Genomic DNA, 14,305 nt, shown 5'->3' on the forward strand with positions numbered 1-14,305 from the left:
TTGTGCTTTTGTGGTTATGATGTGAAGCGCTTTGAAATGCCTCGCTGCTGAATTGTGCTATACAAATAAAATTTGATTTGATTTGATTTGAAGTGTTATGACTCAGTAAGCAGAATCGCTACTCTTAGCAAAACCAGTTTTGCTCAGAAAACTGGTTTCTCTGCAATTGTCTCTCTGCATTTTGTACTTTCACTCAATGCAAGATGTGCACACAGTTTTTTTACCTTTTAGCGTATCTTCAAGGCAGCTCCATTGAACTTTGGGGTCTGGATTGATGAGAAAAGCCCCGACCTTTCACCTTAAGGAGACTGTGTTATTTATTTGCTGTTTGATTTGTTCCCACCTTGCCAATCTGGAAACTTTATGAGTAAAATTATGACACTACTCGATTGATTCCCCAAGGAATGAGTAGCGTCTCATTAAAGAGAGTTTCTTGATGTAATGGGATACGAAACTTGTTTTTAAGAGGTGAGTTTCATTTCTTGTTAGACCTAGAAACTTTCTCGTGCGTTTCTCTGACAAATCACGACTTCTTAAAAAGGCATAAAAGGGCTTCCTCATCCGACTCTCCGTCGTCTGACTGTGTTTCTGTAGACTGAAACACAAGCTGTTGCCATTTGGCTGATGTGACCTTTTTCGTTTAAGCAAAATCATAGTTTGGTTTTTCATGAGATATAAATGTGGTCACAGCGAGAAAGTTCCAATGCTACTTTATTTGTTTTCCATCTCTGGCAGTGAAACACTTCCGTACGTTCCTAAGTCAAACATGCAGAGCTATTTTTTATTCTTCTACTTTATTTTCTTTTTGCTGTTTCCATTTTCTAACATAACCCCAAACGGCTGAAAAAAATCCCAGACCGGTCCAACCATTATCTAAGCTTTACTGAGTTAGTGCCAAACTGTGAATGCTCTCTAAACTTAATGTCCATAGTTTTAAAACATTGTATGCCTCCTTATTTATTTATTTTTTTACCTAAATGTTTCTATTTTGAGCCGAGAGCCGAGAGTAAGTGACTTTTGAAGTTCTCCAAAGTCTGACACTATAACTATCAACTCTCCCTCGCTCCGTTCAATACTCAAATTCATCATGCCTATAAGTCCTGGGTGGGAGTGGGTTTGAATGGTCACTCCCTCCCCACTCCACCCTTTGGTGTCGCCTCGGTCTTTACATTCATTTTTCTGACTTGTGTTGTTAGAGAAGCGCAGTTGAGTTAAATGGGTGTCAAGTGAATTAAAGACGATGCGTAATTTAACAACGGACGCAACTTTGTTTCACTGCCAGGTCAGATTTTCGCCTGACAAAACAAAACAACAACAACAACCACAAAAAAAAAGAAGAAGAAAAAAAAAAAAAGAGGGCATTCGGTCTTTTCCTGTCTCCCCTCAAATTCAAATGTTTTTAAGGTGCGTCTGAGTCGATGATGCGCAGCTCGCCTCGTCTTTGAGCTCTCACCAAGGTTTCCACCTGCTGAGCGAAGGCGGAACAGCGACTTTCAGTGGCAGTCACCGAGAGACGGGGAGATGCGCCTTTAATTCTACTGATTCAAAAGACAGCGACTTGGGGAGGCTGTTTACCACAGGAGACAGCAAACTAAACTGGAGGTAAGAAGTGTTTCTTCTTCTGACATTTGCAGGCGCTTAACAAGAGCGACATATAGACCTGGAATTTGCTTTAATTGCCAGTTTTACTGAGCTGGTGCGATCATGTTTTTTTTTTTTAGACTACATTCTGCAATATTCTTTGATTTGAAAATATTTTTTACAGCTCAAGCTGAGCGCAGATGTTATTTATAAACATGAGGGTATCTTAATTAATTCTACAAGAAAACATCTGTATGATTTGTCAACAAAATCATACAGCGCAAAAATACTTGTAAAGTTATGATTCAAGTAGATTAAATCTGTTTTTCAATTTTATTTATTTTCTTCTTATTATTATTTTTTTAGAGATTGCAGTAAGTGATGTCATCCAACGAGAGCTCCGAAACCCAATACGGGTCAGAGGTCAGAGGTTCCAACTCCACCTGCTGCCATAAGGAGTTGTCTGTCACTGCATCCGTCATCTCCATGACTGTGGGCATCTTCTCCAACAGCTTCGCTCTCTTCATTCTGATCAAATCCTACAGCCGCCACCGCATCAAGTCCAAGGCGTCCTTCCTGCTGTTTGCCAGCAGCCTGGTGACCACCGACCTGCTGGGTCACCTCATCAACGGCTCCCTGGTGCTGCACGTCTACCGCTTTCACAGGAAGTGGGACACTTTCGACCCGCATGGCATCGTCTGCAGCATCTTTGGGGTGTGCATGGTGTTCTACGGCCTGAGCCCCTTGTTCCTCTCAAGTGCAATGGCCGTGGAGCGCTTCATCGGCGTAACCAAGCCCATCTTCCACTCGGCAGTGTTGTCCTCGCACCTCATGAAGAGGCTGCTCGGTTTCACCTGGCTGCTCGCCGCCCTGGTGGCGTTGCTGCCTGTGCTGCTGAGGAGACCCTACGAGGTTCAGAGGTCCAGGAGCTGGTGCTTCTTCCACATGGAGCAGCCCAGAGACTGGCTAGATGTGCTGCTGCCTTTGATCTTCTCCGTTCTGGGTCTGCTGGCTCTTCTGCTCTCCATCGTGTGCAACACTCTGGCGAGCTGCGCCCTGCTGCACGGCAGGCTGCGCCACAAACCCGGCAGCAGAGGCACGTCCTACCACCTGGAGATGATCTGCCAGCTGCTGGCTATCATGCTGGTGTCCTGCGTGTGCTGGGGGCCGTTACTGGTGAGCACTTGTTCCCAGCATGTCGTTACTTAGCAGTAACGACACGCTGCTAACGACACGAAATTCTTTGATGGGAAGAATTTCGCTATTCTTTTTTAGGAGCCAATACAAAGAGCTTCACTAGTTACACATTTGTTGGTGTTTGAGGTTTTGAGAGTGAGACTAAGACCTTAATCAAAGTACAATCCTAGGCTTTCCATTTCCTATCTTTATTTTTATTTACTCACTAGGCTACGTTGGAGTCAGAATTATGGTATGCATGCTTATTTTACTTTAACTTCTTAACTTTTCTCTCAGGATCAAAATTATAGACTCAAATATGCAGATGTTCCCTCCCGCTAATATATTCATCAGCAAATTGTAGAGAAATTGCACTCCATTTGTAGCATTAAGCAAGTTTCTGTCTGCATATTTAAATGCTGTTATCAGAAACAGTAGTGCTCATTCAAATTGATTGGTTTCTTGGAATGGACGTGGCTTTTAAACGTAGTCCACAAATCTTCATTATGGTTCAGGTCGTGGGCGTTTGAGAAACTTAATGTTAGCCTGCATTACCCATTCCATTATGTGTGTTTTGAGGTCGTTGTCCTTGGTGACAATAAAGACTCTCCACTGTGGACGGAGACACTGGAGTTCAAGCGTATTTCTTGTCTTTAACTTCTGGAGGTTCCCTGGGTTGTTTTTGAACATTCGAGTCAATCTCCTTTCACATGACAGACTTGGGGTGTCCACCCACATCATGCTCCAAAACACAAATCAAAACTGATCTTTGGATAGATAACTTAGTCATTGACAAAATATAGATCACAACGCGGTGCATAAAACAAGAAAAACGTAAATTTTGCATAAAATGTTGATTTTTTTTTTTCAGCAATTCTTTCTCTTTCACTGGAATAACTGGCCAACAAACTCAAATTCAAGCTATTTTCTTTAGCTCTGTAGCATTTCACTTTTTTTTTATTCTGTGCTTCAGGTCCACGTGATCATTCTCAGCACCATAGCTAAAGACGAACCGTCCAGTTTCAGTCTGCTGACGACGGTACGGATGGCCACGTGGAACCAGATCTTGGACCCCTGGGTCTACATCCTTTTGAGGAAGGCCGTCCTGAGGAAAATCTTCATGTTGTTTCACAGCTGCTGGGGCTCAAAGCTGCACACTTTCCACCGCTGGCAGCGCAGCACGCTCGGCAGCTCGGGGGAGCCAAGCAAATCTTACTGCATCCGCTACAGCAGACAGCCCCTGCCAGACACCGCCGTCCAAACCATTACCTGAACTCTGGCCAGAAAGGTTTTATCTGAAGAGAAAACAGGACCGGGATGTGGAAACATTTCACACGTCACTGGTTGACTACGCAAGCGGCAGTGCAGTTCTGCTCTGAATGACGTTGCATTTTAACATCACATTGAGAATCGTCTTTGCTCCATAAGTGGCCCAGAACAAAACAGTCTGAAATTTTTAGTGCTTAGGAGACATTTTGGAGGATTATTTCCACCATTTGTTGTTCTAGTGAAGCTTAGTGTCTCTGTTTTGAGTGCAGCTCCAGGACATCGTACCACTTTGACGTGAAATGTGGATGAATGATTTCAGCATAGGATCATACTTGCAACAACCACTTATGTAATTTGATCAACATTGACCTTGTTTTTGATTAAAACATTTTGGATGTGAACATTTCTGCTTAACTCCGTTACAGAAAGGTCATTTCAAACTCCTGCAGAGTGAACTCATTGATGTAAGATGACTGAGAGTTTTTGTTTTGACCTTTCATTGTAAATGGCTCCTGCTATTGAAGCTGTAATAATAAAATACAGTCATGCAAACTAATTAGAGTGGTGGTTTCTCGCTTGATGAGAGAAATGCAGGTAATTGAGCTAATAGAGCCCCACAGAACAAATCTCTCTCCACTTCTCTAGTGTATTTTCACAAAAGAAATGGTTGATTTTTGGGTAAAATGTTTTGAACGACTTACAAGCATTGAACTAATGTCATGTCATTATGTTAGTGTGATAGTTTCATCTATCGTTTGCATTAGTGCTATTCTAACATATAAGCTATAAAAGTCAGTTATGTCAAGTGCAAACATTGTAAATAGAGGTTGGTAAATACAGTCCCAAAAGCACAGAAGACAATTTATGCGCATATTAGGAGCATACGGTGTCATTAAAACAGAACCAACCTCAGTATAAAATTCAGGTGTTTTACGAATCAATATGAGAAAGCAATTGCTTTGTTTTTGTAATATGCTAAACGTCCAGTAGGTGTCAGCATAATCCCGATCTCTGGTCTCTATTACTGATCGAAAACGAAGAAGAACAGAAAGACGCCGCTGTGTGCTTCTCTGCTGCAAACATCTGGGGAGATTTCTGCAGGTTTGTTCAGATTACAGCTTGTTTGTGTGAGCAGACCGTGAGGTCGTTGTTTTCTGGACGGAGGAGAGGACGGCTGCGTTGTTTGTTATCGGTCCATGTGTGCAGCTGTTGGACAGACAGGCTGACCAATTCACATCTGATCGCATCAGCTGGCTTCCAATTTAAAGCATGTGTGCGCTTTTTATATAACCGTTTTATTTCTGCACGGTGTTCCTTAAAGGCAGAGCTAATGTTGAAGCTAATAAAAGCAGCTGTTATGCCATATCAGTAGTTCTTTTTTTTTATGCTGCTGATGTCATTGTGTGGTTTCCTGGCAGGTGACGGCATGAATCAAGAGAAACTGGCAAAGCTTCAAGCCCAGGTGCGGATAGGAGGAAAGGTGAGCTGTCCAATTCAGTCTGGTCTTTGGCAACAATGATATCTTAAAAACGTGTTGCAAAAAAGCTATGAGAACTAAGAAAAAAAAGGAGAGAAAGAATGGCTCAGACTGTCAAGATGCAGAAATACAGTGCCCATAAAAGTATTCACTCTCTTGAATGCTTTACTCTTTTATTGTTTTTCCAAATCAATCACAATAAAGAAAATGTAACTTTTTTTTTTTTACACGAAATAAATAAAATATACCCCTCCCCTCTGTTGAATGTTAAAGGAAAACTAATTCCTACAAAATAATGAGGATTAAATAAAACACAATAAGGACATAAATATTTACCTCATTCATGTCAATAATTGACAGATGCACCTTTGGTTGCAATCACAGCATGGAGTCTGTGTGGATGGGTCTCAGTCTGGATCCTGCATTTTTCTTCTTGCTAAAACTGTTGAAGTTCTGTCAGGTTGTGGGGATATGCTGTGAACATCCCCCTTTCAAGTCACATAATCTCTTGGGGATCAAGGTGTGGACTTCGACTGGGCCACTCCAGAATATCCACCTTCTGGACTTCAAGTCCCTTTGCCCACTTGTTCACACTGCAATCCAACTTTTTATGGCCTTCATTTCACTGTGACTTCCTTCTTTCAATTTTTTACAACACCCAGAGTGGTAAATTGCACAGCTTATGGTGTTTCCGACAACATATTCTCCCACTTTAGCTATGAATCCCTCCTTCTCCCCTGGAGTCACTTAGGGCCTCTTGGTTGCATTTCTGCTTAGAGCAGTCAATCAGTATTTTAGGTGGAGAACCATGTCTGGGTAGGTTTCCAATTGTACCATGCTCTTCCCATTTTCAGATGATTGATTGACCAGTGTTGAATCATTTGTTTGTTTGGTGCCTAAATCAAGGCACCAACCAGATTAAGCGTATTGAAATATTAAAGGTTTTAGACTCAGATTAATGAATTAAAATCAGGTTTTTCTTTGTCGTGCAAAACAAAAACTGTTACAGTATTCAATTCAGTATTCATATGTTTACCCCCTTTCTACAGATCTCTGCACTTTTGCAAGCGGCTTTATCACTGAAGAGCTTTTTTTTTGTGTTTTGGTTTCAGGGCTCAGCGCGCAGGAAGAAGAAGGTGGTGCACAGAACCGCAACGGCAGATGACAAAAAGCTCCAGAGTTCGCTGAAGAAGTTGGTTGTCAACAACATAGCTGGAATCGAGGAGGTACAAACACAAAATCGAGCGCTTCTGCGTTTCATAATAACCCAGGCAGCTTCCCTTACTTCGCAGCAAGCCAAACATGCTTGGACTTAATCCGTTCTTTCTCCGCTCCAGGTGAACATGATCAAGGACGACGGGACTGTGATCCACTTTAACAACCCGAAGGTCCAGGCGTCTCTGTCCGCCAACACGTTCGCCATCACGGGCCACGCCGAGACCAAGCAGCTCACAGAGATGCTTCCCAGCATCCTCAGTCAGCTGGGAGCGGACAGCCTCAGCAGCCTGCGGAAGCTGGCTGAACACTTCCCCCGGCAAGGTGGGTGCAGGTCGAGCCAAGGATTTCTGTCCGTAGCTGCCTAAAATGTTGCCTTGTGGATATTTTGTCATCCTGAGAAGAGGAATAAAGTGGCACAAGTATGTTACCGGATCAGATTGCTTGATCGCCTAATTCTGGGAGGGATCATTTTACAAAAAAACCTTTGAAAGAATCTCTGTCTCCGTAGAGACAAGATGGTGAGTGCTGCAGTTTAAGGGGATCTTTGTCCAATTTCATCGAATGAATACGTAACTTGCTCATTAAGTCAATTATCAACATATGGACTCGTCTGTTTATTGGAAAAAGTGATCCGCCTCAGCAAGTTACTACATGACACCATCTAGTAACTCATCTAGTAACTATAAGCATATAGTGACAGACTGAAAAGTAAGAACTTATTTTTTCTAGCACACCAAGCTTTATCTTTATTCCTGGAATCATTATCTTTGTACATATCTTTGATGCCACTGATATGCATCCAGTCATTAAGCTTGATCTCATGTTCACAATAATTACATCTTGTTCTGAAACTAAGATCTCCAGTCTGTTTTGTACACAAAATGGAGAGCTGTGCGATAAAATGGAAGCGTGTAATTGGCGTACTGTTGCTGAATACTGCAATAATGATGTCCGTTATGAGTAACCCACATGCCCCTTTCTCTCTTTTCCCCGCTATTTTCTGTGAGCTTTAGCATCTCAGAATATATATGGTGTCCATCAATGGCAATTAGATATTATTAAATAGTATGAAATCATTGCATCTTTTATTTAAACCTTTAGAGACTCAGTAACAACAGGTTATTAAAATAAACCTTCCTGGTATTTGATTGTTAGTTTTAAATTATGCAAACATAGTTGATTTATGTTATGGATCTTTCTTCTCTCCCAGCTCTCGATGGCAAACCTCCCAAACCAGAAGACATTGAGGAAGAGGATGATGAGGTTCCAGGTATGTTCTTTGTAAATGTCACAGCTGTTTACACATGCTGTAAGCAACGAAAATTCAGTCGCGCTTGCTAAATCTAATAGAGTAACTCCAGTGTACAGTGCTGACATTGTGTAATTTAATCGCAGTGCAAATCCAAGTGTCCTGTTGTGACCTCTGAGGTTTGTTAGAGAATATTGGAGAACAAACAGTGTCGAGGATCACAGCGGACAGCTCGGGGAGAAAGTTGATGCCGAGTTGGGTTATAAAACAACATCCCAAGCTTTGATTGCCTCACGGAGACCTGTTCAATCCATCGTCTGAGAATGGGAAGAGTACGGCGCAACTCCAGACCTACTCGGACACGTCCGTCGATCTAAACTGAAAGGCCTGGCAAGGAGATCATTACTTACAGAAGTACCGTAAAACCTGTAGCAACTCGGGAGGAGCTGCAGAGGCCTACAGCTTAAGTGAAAGAATCTTTAGCAAAGACAACTAATTGTAATTCCACAAATCTGATCTTTATGGAATAGAAGGCCATAAAGATCATGACGTGTCGTTAGCAGTTTACCATAAACATGCTGGATCACAGAAAAACTCTTGAAACTAGTTGTAACTCCAACAAATGCTCTCTCGTTCCACTCATAAATGCACAGTGCCTATATTTTTATTGATAAATTGTAGCTTGTAGGCTTAGAAATAAATAAAATGTTTTAGCCATCCATACAATTTATCTACCGTATGTGAACTTATCTGTCCGTGTGTGAAAAACCACAGCGTCTGTCAGCCACACTAAAAACATTTCCACCACTTCTCTGAATAAAAGAACTAGATGTACTTCCTCAGGTGTCGCCGGATTCAACAAACTCCTGGCAGACTCTGTTCACATTCAGCTTGTCCAGTCCCCCAAAACCGACGTTACAGACAACAGGATGTGCCTCTAGAAACAAATATAAAATATCAGTAAGATGTGAGTTGAGCTTACATCTGACATGAGCAGCCTGACTGACATTTTTTGAAAAATGTCTCCTCTTTATTTCTTCTGTGTTTTACTTCGTCCTTAGTGATCTCATTTTTGTTTTCCTCCTCACTTCCCTCCCTTAATTGTGTCCTCCTCTCTGTTTTTCTTCTTGTGTCCTACTGCGTGTCTTCGAAATATCACAGACTTAATATCTTGGAATTTTGTGGAAAAAATGCGAACGTGTTGAAACGGTATGAATGCCGCTGCAAAGCATTGAAGTTGCGTAAATAACAGCGTATCTGCTCCTGTGTCGCAGATCTGGTGGAGAACTTCGACGAAGCTTCAAAGGACGAGGCAAACTAACGCAGACGTTGACGACCTCGTGGACCGAGAAGAAGCAGAAACGTCTCTCTGCGTTTATGTCGCCCAGGCATTTCACATGTCATCAACAATCCCAGAGACTTTTCTACTGTACAGTCAGGCTGGCGTGTGGAAAACCTGGCTTAAATCTCACCACTTTATTATTAGTCATCGTGAAGATTACACGTTATACACAGAAGGTCTTAAATCGGTTTCATTTTGTTTGTTTATGGCAAAATAAATGTGACAAACATTTTTTATTTTAATTTTTTTTACATAGTGCTGTGGTGAATGTAGAAACGTTATTAACCTATTTTTTCCCCTCAGAGGTTTTGTGCTTATGCTGACTTGCTGAAACAGCCTGACAGATTGTGCATAAGGCTGGCATCTATGCACTGTTATCTTGGCTCGCACACTGTCCTGCGGGCTGTGTGGACAGCAAACTGGGGAGGGACGTTTCTGCACACCTCTTGGATTTCTTCTAAGAGCTGCAGAGAGACACCGGGGAGGAGGGGGCGGGTGGGGAGATCTCCATGAGAGAGGGGAGCGAGGAGGGGGGCGCTACAAGACAGGAGGACGAATCATCTCATTCTCTGCTCTTGGGCAAGCCACGGCTGCTTTCCCTGCACTCAGATGTAACGGGATAAGATGCTGAAGTTCTTCTCTGCCCGGGATGACGAGAATGAAAGCCTTCTAGGAGAAGTAACGGAGGGTAAGGGGCTGCGTGCATGCACGCATACATTTAAGCAGGCTGATCCAGTTTCTGTGATGCCGCGTTGCAGGATGATGATAAAGAACGCTGACACAGCATTGGCCGAGCTCCTTGACCGCATCATTTCAAACACGCGTGTTTGTGTCCGCACACATGACCTGTCCGGCTGGATGTGATGTAACCAAGAGGATGTCGCATTGCCGGCCGGCTGGCCGGGGCTCGATTACCGCGTGGCAGGATGAAAGCTCTTTTGCACGTGTGTGCCGAATGCGTCACTGTCCCGATAAGGAGAGCGCGCGACGCGAGGAGCGGGATGCTGCGGCCGCTTTCGTCTTTTTACACGGATGCTTCTCTGTCCGCCGCAGGAGCGACACCACCCGGCCCGTTTCTCTTTCATTAAAGCTGCAATGCAGTTTGAACTGCAGGATTAGTCATATAATTAGGTGGACGAGCTCCAACATCAAACACAAATCTATTTTGCAAGTGTGTCGCCAAACATTTTGTTAATCCTATGGGTTGACTAGAGCTGTAGTCTGCTTGACTTCCTCTCATGCGTCGATATTTGCGGTTCAACGAGCCATTAGAGATCTAATCAGTGATTGGCTGCGGCTGCAGAAGGTCACAAAAATTAATGAATCAAGGTAGCGAGAAGGAGGAGCTTGTATCACTGGTTTGCATATACAGATAAAACCAGATATTTATATGCGTTGTATGAAAGGACAACCTTTTTACCCCTCTACTTTTATTTTTACTTCAACCTCAGCCTTCAAACATTTGGAAGAGCCTAGATGATGATGACGATGTCATGACTTTGGTAGGTTGAGTTAAATAGAAGCAATTTTTTTTTCTCCAAATAAACTCAGACACTATAGCTTACTTGCATGACACAGTGGGAAAACCAAAACAAATCAGACAAGATATCAAGAAAAGACTTGTGACTCCACAAGTCACAATTTCAGATAGTTTCCAGATGCCTAAAGGTTCACTGCTTCGTTCATTTGTTCAAACAATTATGTGGAAAGAGCTATCATGTTGTTTTGGAACTGCAAACGTTTTGTATCTTAGAGCTGGATGTTTTTTTTAATACAAAAATGTGTGCGTTCTAACCTCACCAAAAGAAAAGTAAGTGGTGAAGATGTTGGCTGAATCAAGAAACAAGACTTGCTCCGGTATGGGATGAAATGCTACCTGGAGAAGACAAGACCTTTAGACCAAAATCAACATTTTAAAGCCAGATTTATTTTGTAAATGTGTCAAGGAACAAAGAAACTAACTTTGAGTTATATCCATGCATGAAGTGAGAGAAAACTCGCAAGCCTGAAAAAATTGAGCCAACAGTGAAGCACTGGGCTGGCAGTATCATGTTTAAGTATTTTGCTCAGATAACAACATAAAGAAAGAAAATCATCTGAAAATATTAAATTAACATCGCAAGATATCAGCTTATAGTAACCACCAAATTGGACTTCACCTTGAGAACATTACTATGCTGCTTCTTGTTTTTCCTGAATTTCAGCATACCCCTTGAACCTACGTGACAAGAATCAGCTTTATTGGCTGAGATCGCTCCACGATATTCACATTTTCATTTAGAAAAAATAAAAACAATGTTTTGTGTAACAATTTTCTCCACAAAATTTCACAATATTTCACTACATTTTGTTGATCTATCACACATAGTCCAAAGAAAATACACTAAAGTTGGTGTTGCGATGTGGAAAAAAAAACATGTAAAGGTTTAAAGAGTATGCACAGTCCGAGACAAAGACATGTCTCTCCCCACTTTTGTCTGAGCAGATGAAGGAGACAACCCATCTCTTCAGGACTCCAAGCAGCAGTGGCTGAATAGACCCTGCCTACTGGTCCTCAAAGATGGTGAAATGACCAAGCCTGGACTGAGCTCCAGTCAATTCCGACCACATTCTCCCTCCAAAGCCTCCTCGGACGCGACAATCGGAAGGCAATGTGGGCAAAAACCACTGGAGCGTCCAACCAAAGCAGCGTCACAGTCCCAGCTGGAGGAAGGCAGCTGCACCGTGACCACCATCTCCACGTGGGGCGACGACGACCCTTCTAGCACCCTGGTTTTGAGCCCCGCCGAGGCTGCCTGGCCAGAAGAGGAGGATCAGGTGGAAGGCGTTCAGTCTCAAGTTCTCCCGTCCAAAGAGGAGTCTGTGATTGAAGAGAAGGAAAGGGAAGAAAGTGGGTTGGAGCAGGCAGAGCATTTTTCCAGCTTAGATGAAGCTGCAGCATCTTCCGCTTCTTCGAACGAGAATCCGTGCATTAGGACTCGGGAGTTCAGGAAGGTCAAATCTAAAGGAGGAGCCGAGACGAGTGGAGGCAAGACCCAGGGAGCCGGTGAGGATGAAGCAAAGGGGAAGAACGCTGATCCTCCGACGGATCCTGATAATGACTCCCAGATGAGCCCGTCTGGAGTTCTGCCTGAGGATCAGGGTGACATCCTGGGGGAGGTGGCGCCGGTGTGGGTTCCTGATGCTGAAGCTCAGGTCTGCATGAAGTGCGGGACAAAGTTTACATTTACCAAGAGGAGGCACCACTGCCGTGCCTGTGGCAAGGTGAGGGGCAGTTTGATTTACTCAACACTTGAACATCTCCTATGTGATAACGAAGCGTGAAGTGAAACAGTGTGAAACGAACGTGTGCATGTTGGCAGGTGTTTTGCGCGCTCTGCTCCAATCTGAAGTTTAGACTAACACATCTGGATGGCAAGGAAGGGAGGGTTTGCGTATCCTGCCATTCGGAACTCGTCAAGAGTAAGTAAATTGCTACTGTAGTTGTTTACTACGTGTATTAACAAAAAAAAAAGGATATGCTCTACCAAAGTGTTATGTCTTCTCCTTCAGGGACTCCTCCGAGAGGGAAAAGGAGGGTGTGGTTTGCAGATGAAATCCTCACTGGTCAGCAGTCTGAGTCTGCTCCAGCCACACCAGTGAGAGGACTCACCTTCTCACCCCTGATGAGGCGGGAGTTGGGCGAGCCTGGTAGAAGTCCTGCTGGTTCACCGCAGATCAGGAGAACCTTAAAACCACACAGGACAACAATTAATGTAGGTCTAAAAGATGAAAAATATACCCAGATACACAATGGTCTAAAACAAATCTAATGTTGCGAACACAAACGTCAGTGTATTTCACTGGGATTTGATGTCATATACAGTTGTGAAATGATTTTACTTTTTAAAACCTTCCTCCCACCTGAGCTGTGGATCTCTGCAACTCCTCCACAGCTAGCAATGGCCTATTTGCTTCTTTCTTGATTAATGCCAGGCTCCTCATTTTGTTGAATAGTTTACTCTGTAAAATGTTGAAATCAAAATGGTTTATTTCGATAGCCTAACCTTTCTCTAAACTTCTCAACAGTTTTATCTCAACTAGAGTGACTTTAGGCTTCATAAGGCTGTTTGCTCAATAATATTCTGCAATAGAATAGCTGTATTTTTACTGACACTAAATCGGACTTTATTTTCTTATTTAGCTGGGTATTTTATTTAGGGCTATCAAAGTCAAAGGGGCTCAGTACAAACACATATGATATTCTATACTTTCCATTATGAAAAAAAAAATATAAAAGCATTCACCATTACCCTTCTTCTTCACAAATACATACTACTTGTGATCTGTAACACAAAAAAGAAAAACATAAGTTTATTGGGTAACACTTTATTTGAAGGGGGTTGAATAAGACTGACATAACACTGTCATAAACATGACATATCACATGTCATGAACATGAATAAGCCTTCATGAATATTTATGACTGTTGTCATAAAGCGTTATTCGGTAAATTATGACACTTAATAAAAAGTTGACATTATTGAAAATGTCTTTGTTATGACAACTTGACATTAATCAGGAAATCATTACTGATGTAAATCTGTTATAAAAGTATGATTGATTGCACTTTAAAAATTAGGTAACTTTATGTTATTAAAGGTAAAGTTAAACAGTAATGATTCCTGGTTAATGTCAAGTTGTCATAACAAAGACATTTTGAATAATGTCAACTTTGTATTAAAAGTGTCATAATTTACCGAATGACGCTTTATGACAACAGTCATAAATATTCATGAAGACTTATTGATGTTCATGACAGGTGTTATGTCATGTTTATGAAAGTGTCATGACAGTCTTATTCAACCCCCTTCAAATAAAGTGTTACCGTTTATTGTTATAAAATTAGAAAATCTGACAAAGCTGATTTTGCATGACGAAAAGCTTTGTTACCTGTAGTTTTTTTTTTTTTTTTTTTTTTTCGGTTTAAATATTTCATAAATTGTTAATTTTT

At 42.1% G+C, this 14,305-nt stretch overlaps 3 protein-coding genes across 5 annotated transcripts in view; all 3 read left to right on the plus strand.

Annotated features, from left to right (window-relative positions):
• The first annotated feature begins 1,424 nt into the window (after window positions 1–1,424).
• On the plus strand, window positions 1,425–4,582 carry ptgfr (prostaglandin F receptor (FP)). Its single transcript, XM_015058460.1, has 3 exons — window positions 1,425–1,602; window positions 1,948–2,757; window positions 3,731–4,582. The coding sequence occupies exons 2-3, from the start codon at window positions 1,963–1,965 to the stop codon at window positions 4,028–4,030; spliced, it is 1,095 nt and encodes a 364-aa protein (XP_014913946.1). The 5' UTR covers window positions 1,425–1,602; window positions 1,948–1,962; the 3' UTR covers window positions 4,031–4,582.
• A 434-nt stretch (window positions 4,583–5,016) lies between these two features.
• btf3l4 (basic transcription factor 3-like 4) lies at window positions 5,017–9,544 on the plus strand. Of its 2 annotated transcripts, none has more exons than XM_015058818.1 (6): window positions 5,017–5,127; window positions 5,445–5,506; window positions 6,616–6,729; window positions 6,841–7,042; window positions 7,932–7,991; window positions 9,245–9,544. In XM_015058818.1, exons 2-6 carry the CDS (start codon window positions 5,453–5,455, stop codon window positions 9,289–9,291), a joined length of 477 nt encoding a protein of 158 aa, XP_014914304.1. In that variant the 5' UTR covers window positions 5,017–5,127; window positions 5,445–5,452; the 3' UTR covers window positions 9,292–9,544. The 2 variants fall into 2 exon arrangements, with proteins under 2 accessions (XP_014914304.1, XP_014914311.1); XM_015058825.1 differs by lacking the exon at window positions 5,017–5,127 and adding an exon at window positions 5,169–5,297.
• Window positions 9,545–9,830: 286 nt separating this feature from the next.
• Window positions 9,831–14,305, plus strand: part of zfyve9b (zinc finger, FYVE domain containing 9b) — a 13,554-nt gene continuing 9,079 nt past the window's right edge. Inside the window, exons 1-4 of one of the 2 annotated variants that reach the window (XM_015058740.1) lie at window positions 9,831–10,000; window positions 11,798–12,576; window positions 12,675–12,774; window positions 12,865–13,067. In XM_015058740.1, the coding sequence (XP_014914226.1) occupies window positions 9,937–10,000; window positions 11,798–12,576; window positions 12,675–12,774; window positions 12,865–13,067 (1,146 nt within the window). In that variant the 5' untranslated portion in view covers window positions 9,831–9,936. The remainder of the gene's footprint in view (window positions 10,001–11,797; window positions 12,577–12,674; window positions 12,775–12,864; window positions 13,068–14,305) is intronic. The other variant, XM_015058730.1, reaches the window with a different exon arrangement.

Source organism: Poecilia latipinna, unplaced genomic scaffold (genome assembly GCF_001443285.1).
Source record: "Poecilia latipinna isolate Pla-1442-1.1 unplaced genomic scaffold, P_latipinna-1.0 Scaffold64, whole genome shotgun sequence".
Taxonomy (NCBI): Eukaryota; Metazoa; Chordata; class Actinopteri; order Cyprinodontiformes; family Poeciliidae; genus Poecilia; species Poecilia latipinna.

Coding starts and splice junctions, on each gene's coding strand:
- ptgfr (XM_015058460.1), top strand. CDS start 1,963: ATGTCATCCAACGAGAGCTCCGAAACCCAATACGGGTCAGAGGTCAGA. Junction 2,758..3,730: donor TGTGCTGGGGGCCGTTACTG/GTGAGCACTTGT, acceptor TCTGTGCTTCAG/GTCCACGTGATCATTCTCAG.
- btf3l4 (XM_015058818.1), top strand. CDS start 5,453: ATGAATCAAGAGAAACTGGCAAAGCTTCAAGCCCAGGTGCGGATAGGA. Junction 5,507..6,615: donor AGGTGCGGATAGGAGGAAAG/GTGAGCTGTCCA, acceptor TTTTGGTTTCAG/GGCTCAGCGCGCAGGAAGAA. Junction 7,992..9,244: donor AGAGGATGATGAGGTTCCAG/GTATGTTCTTTG, acceptor CCTGTGTCGCAG/ATCTGGTGGAGAACTTCGAC.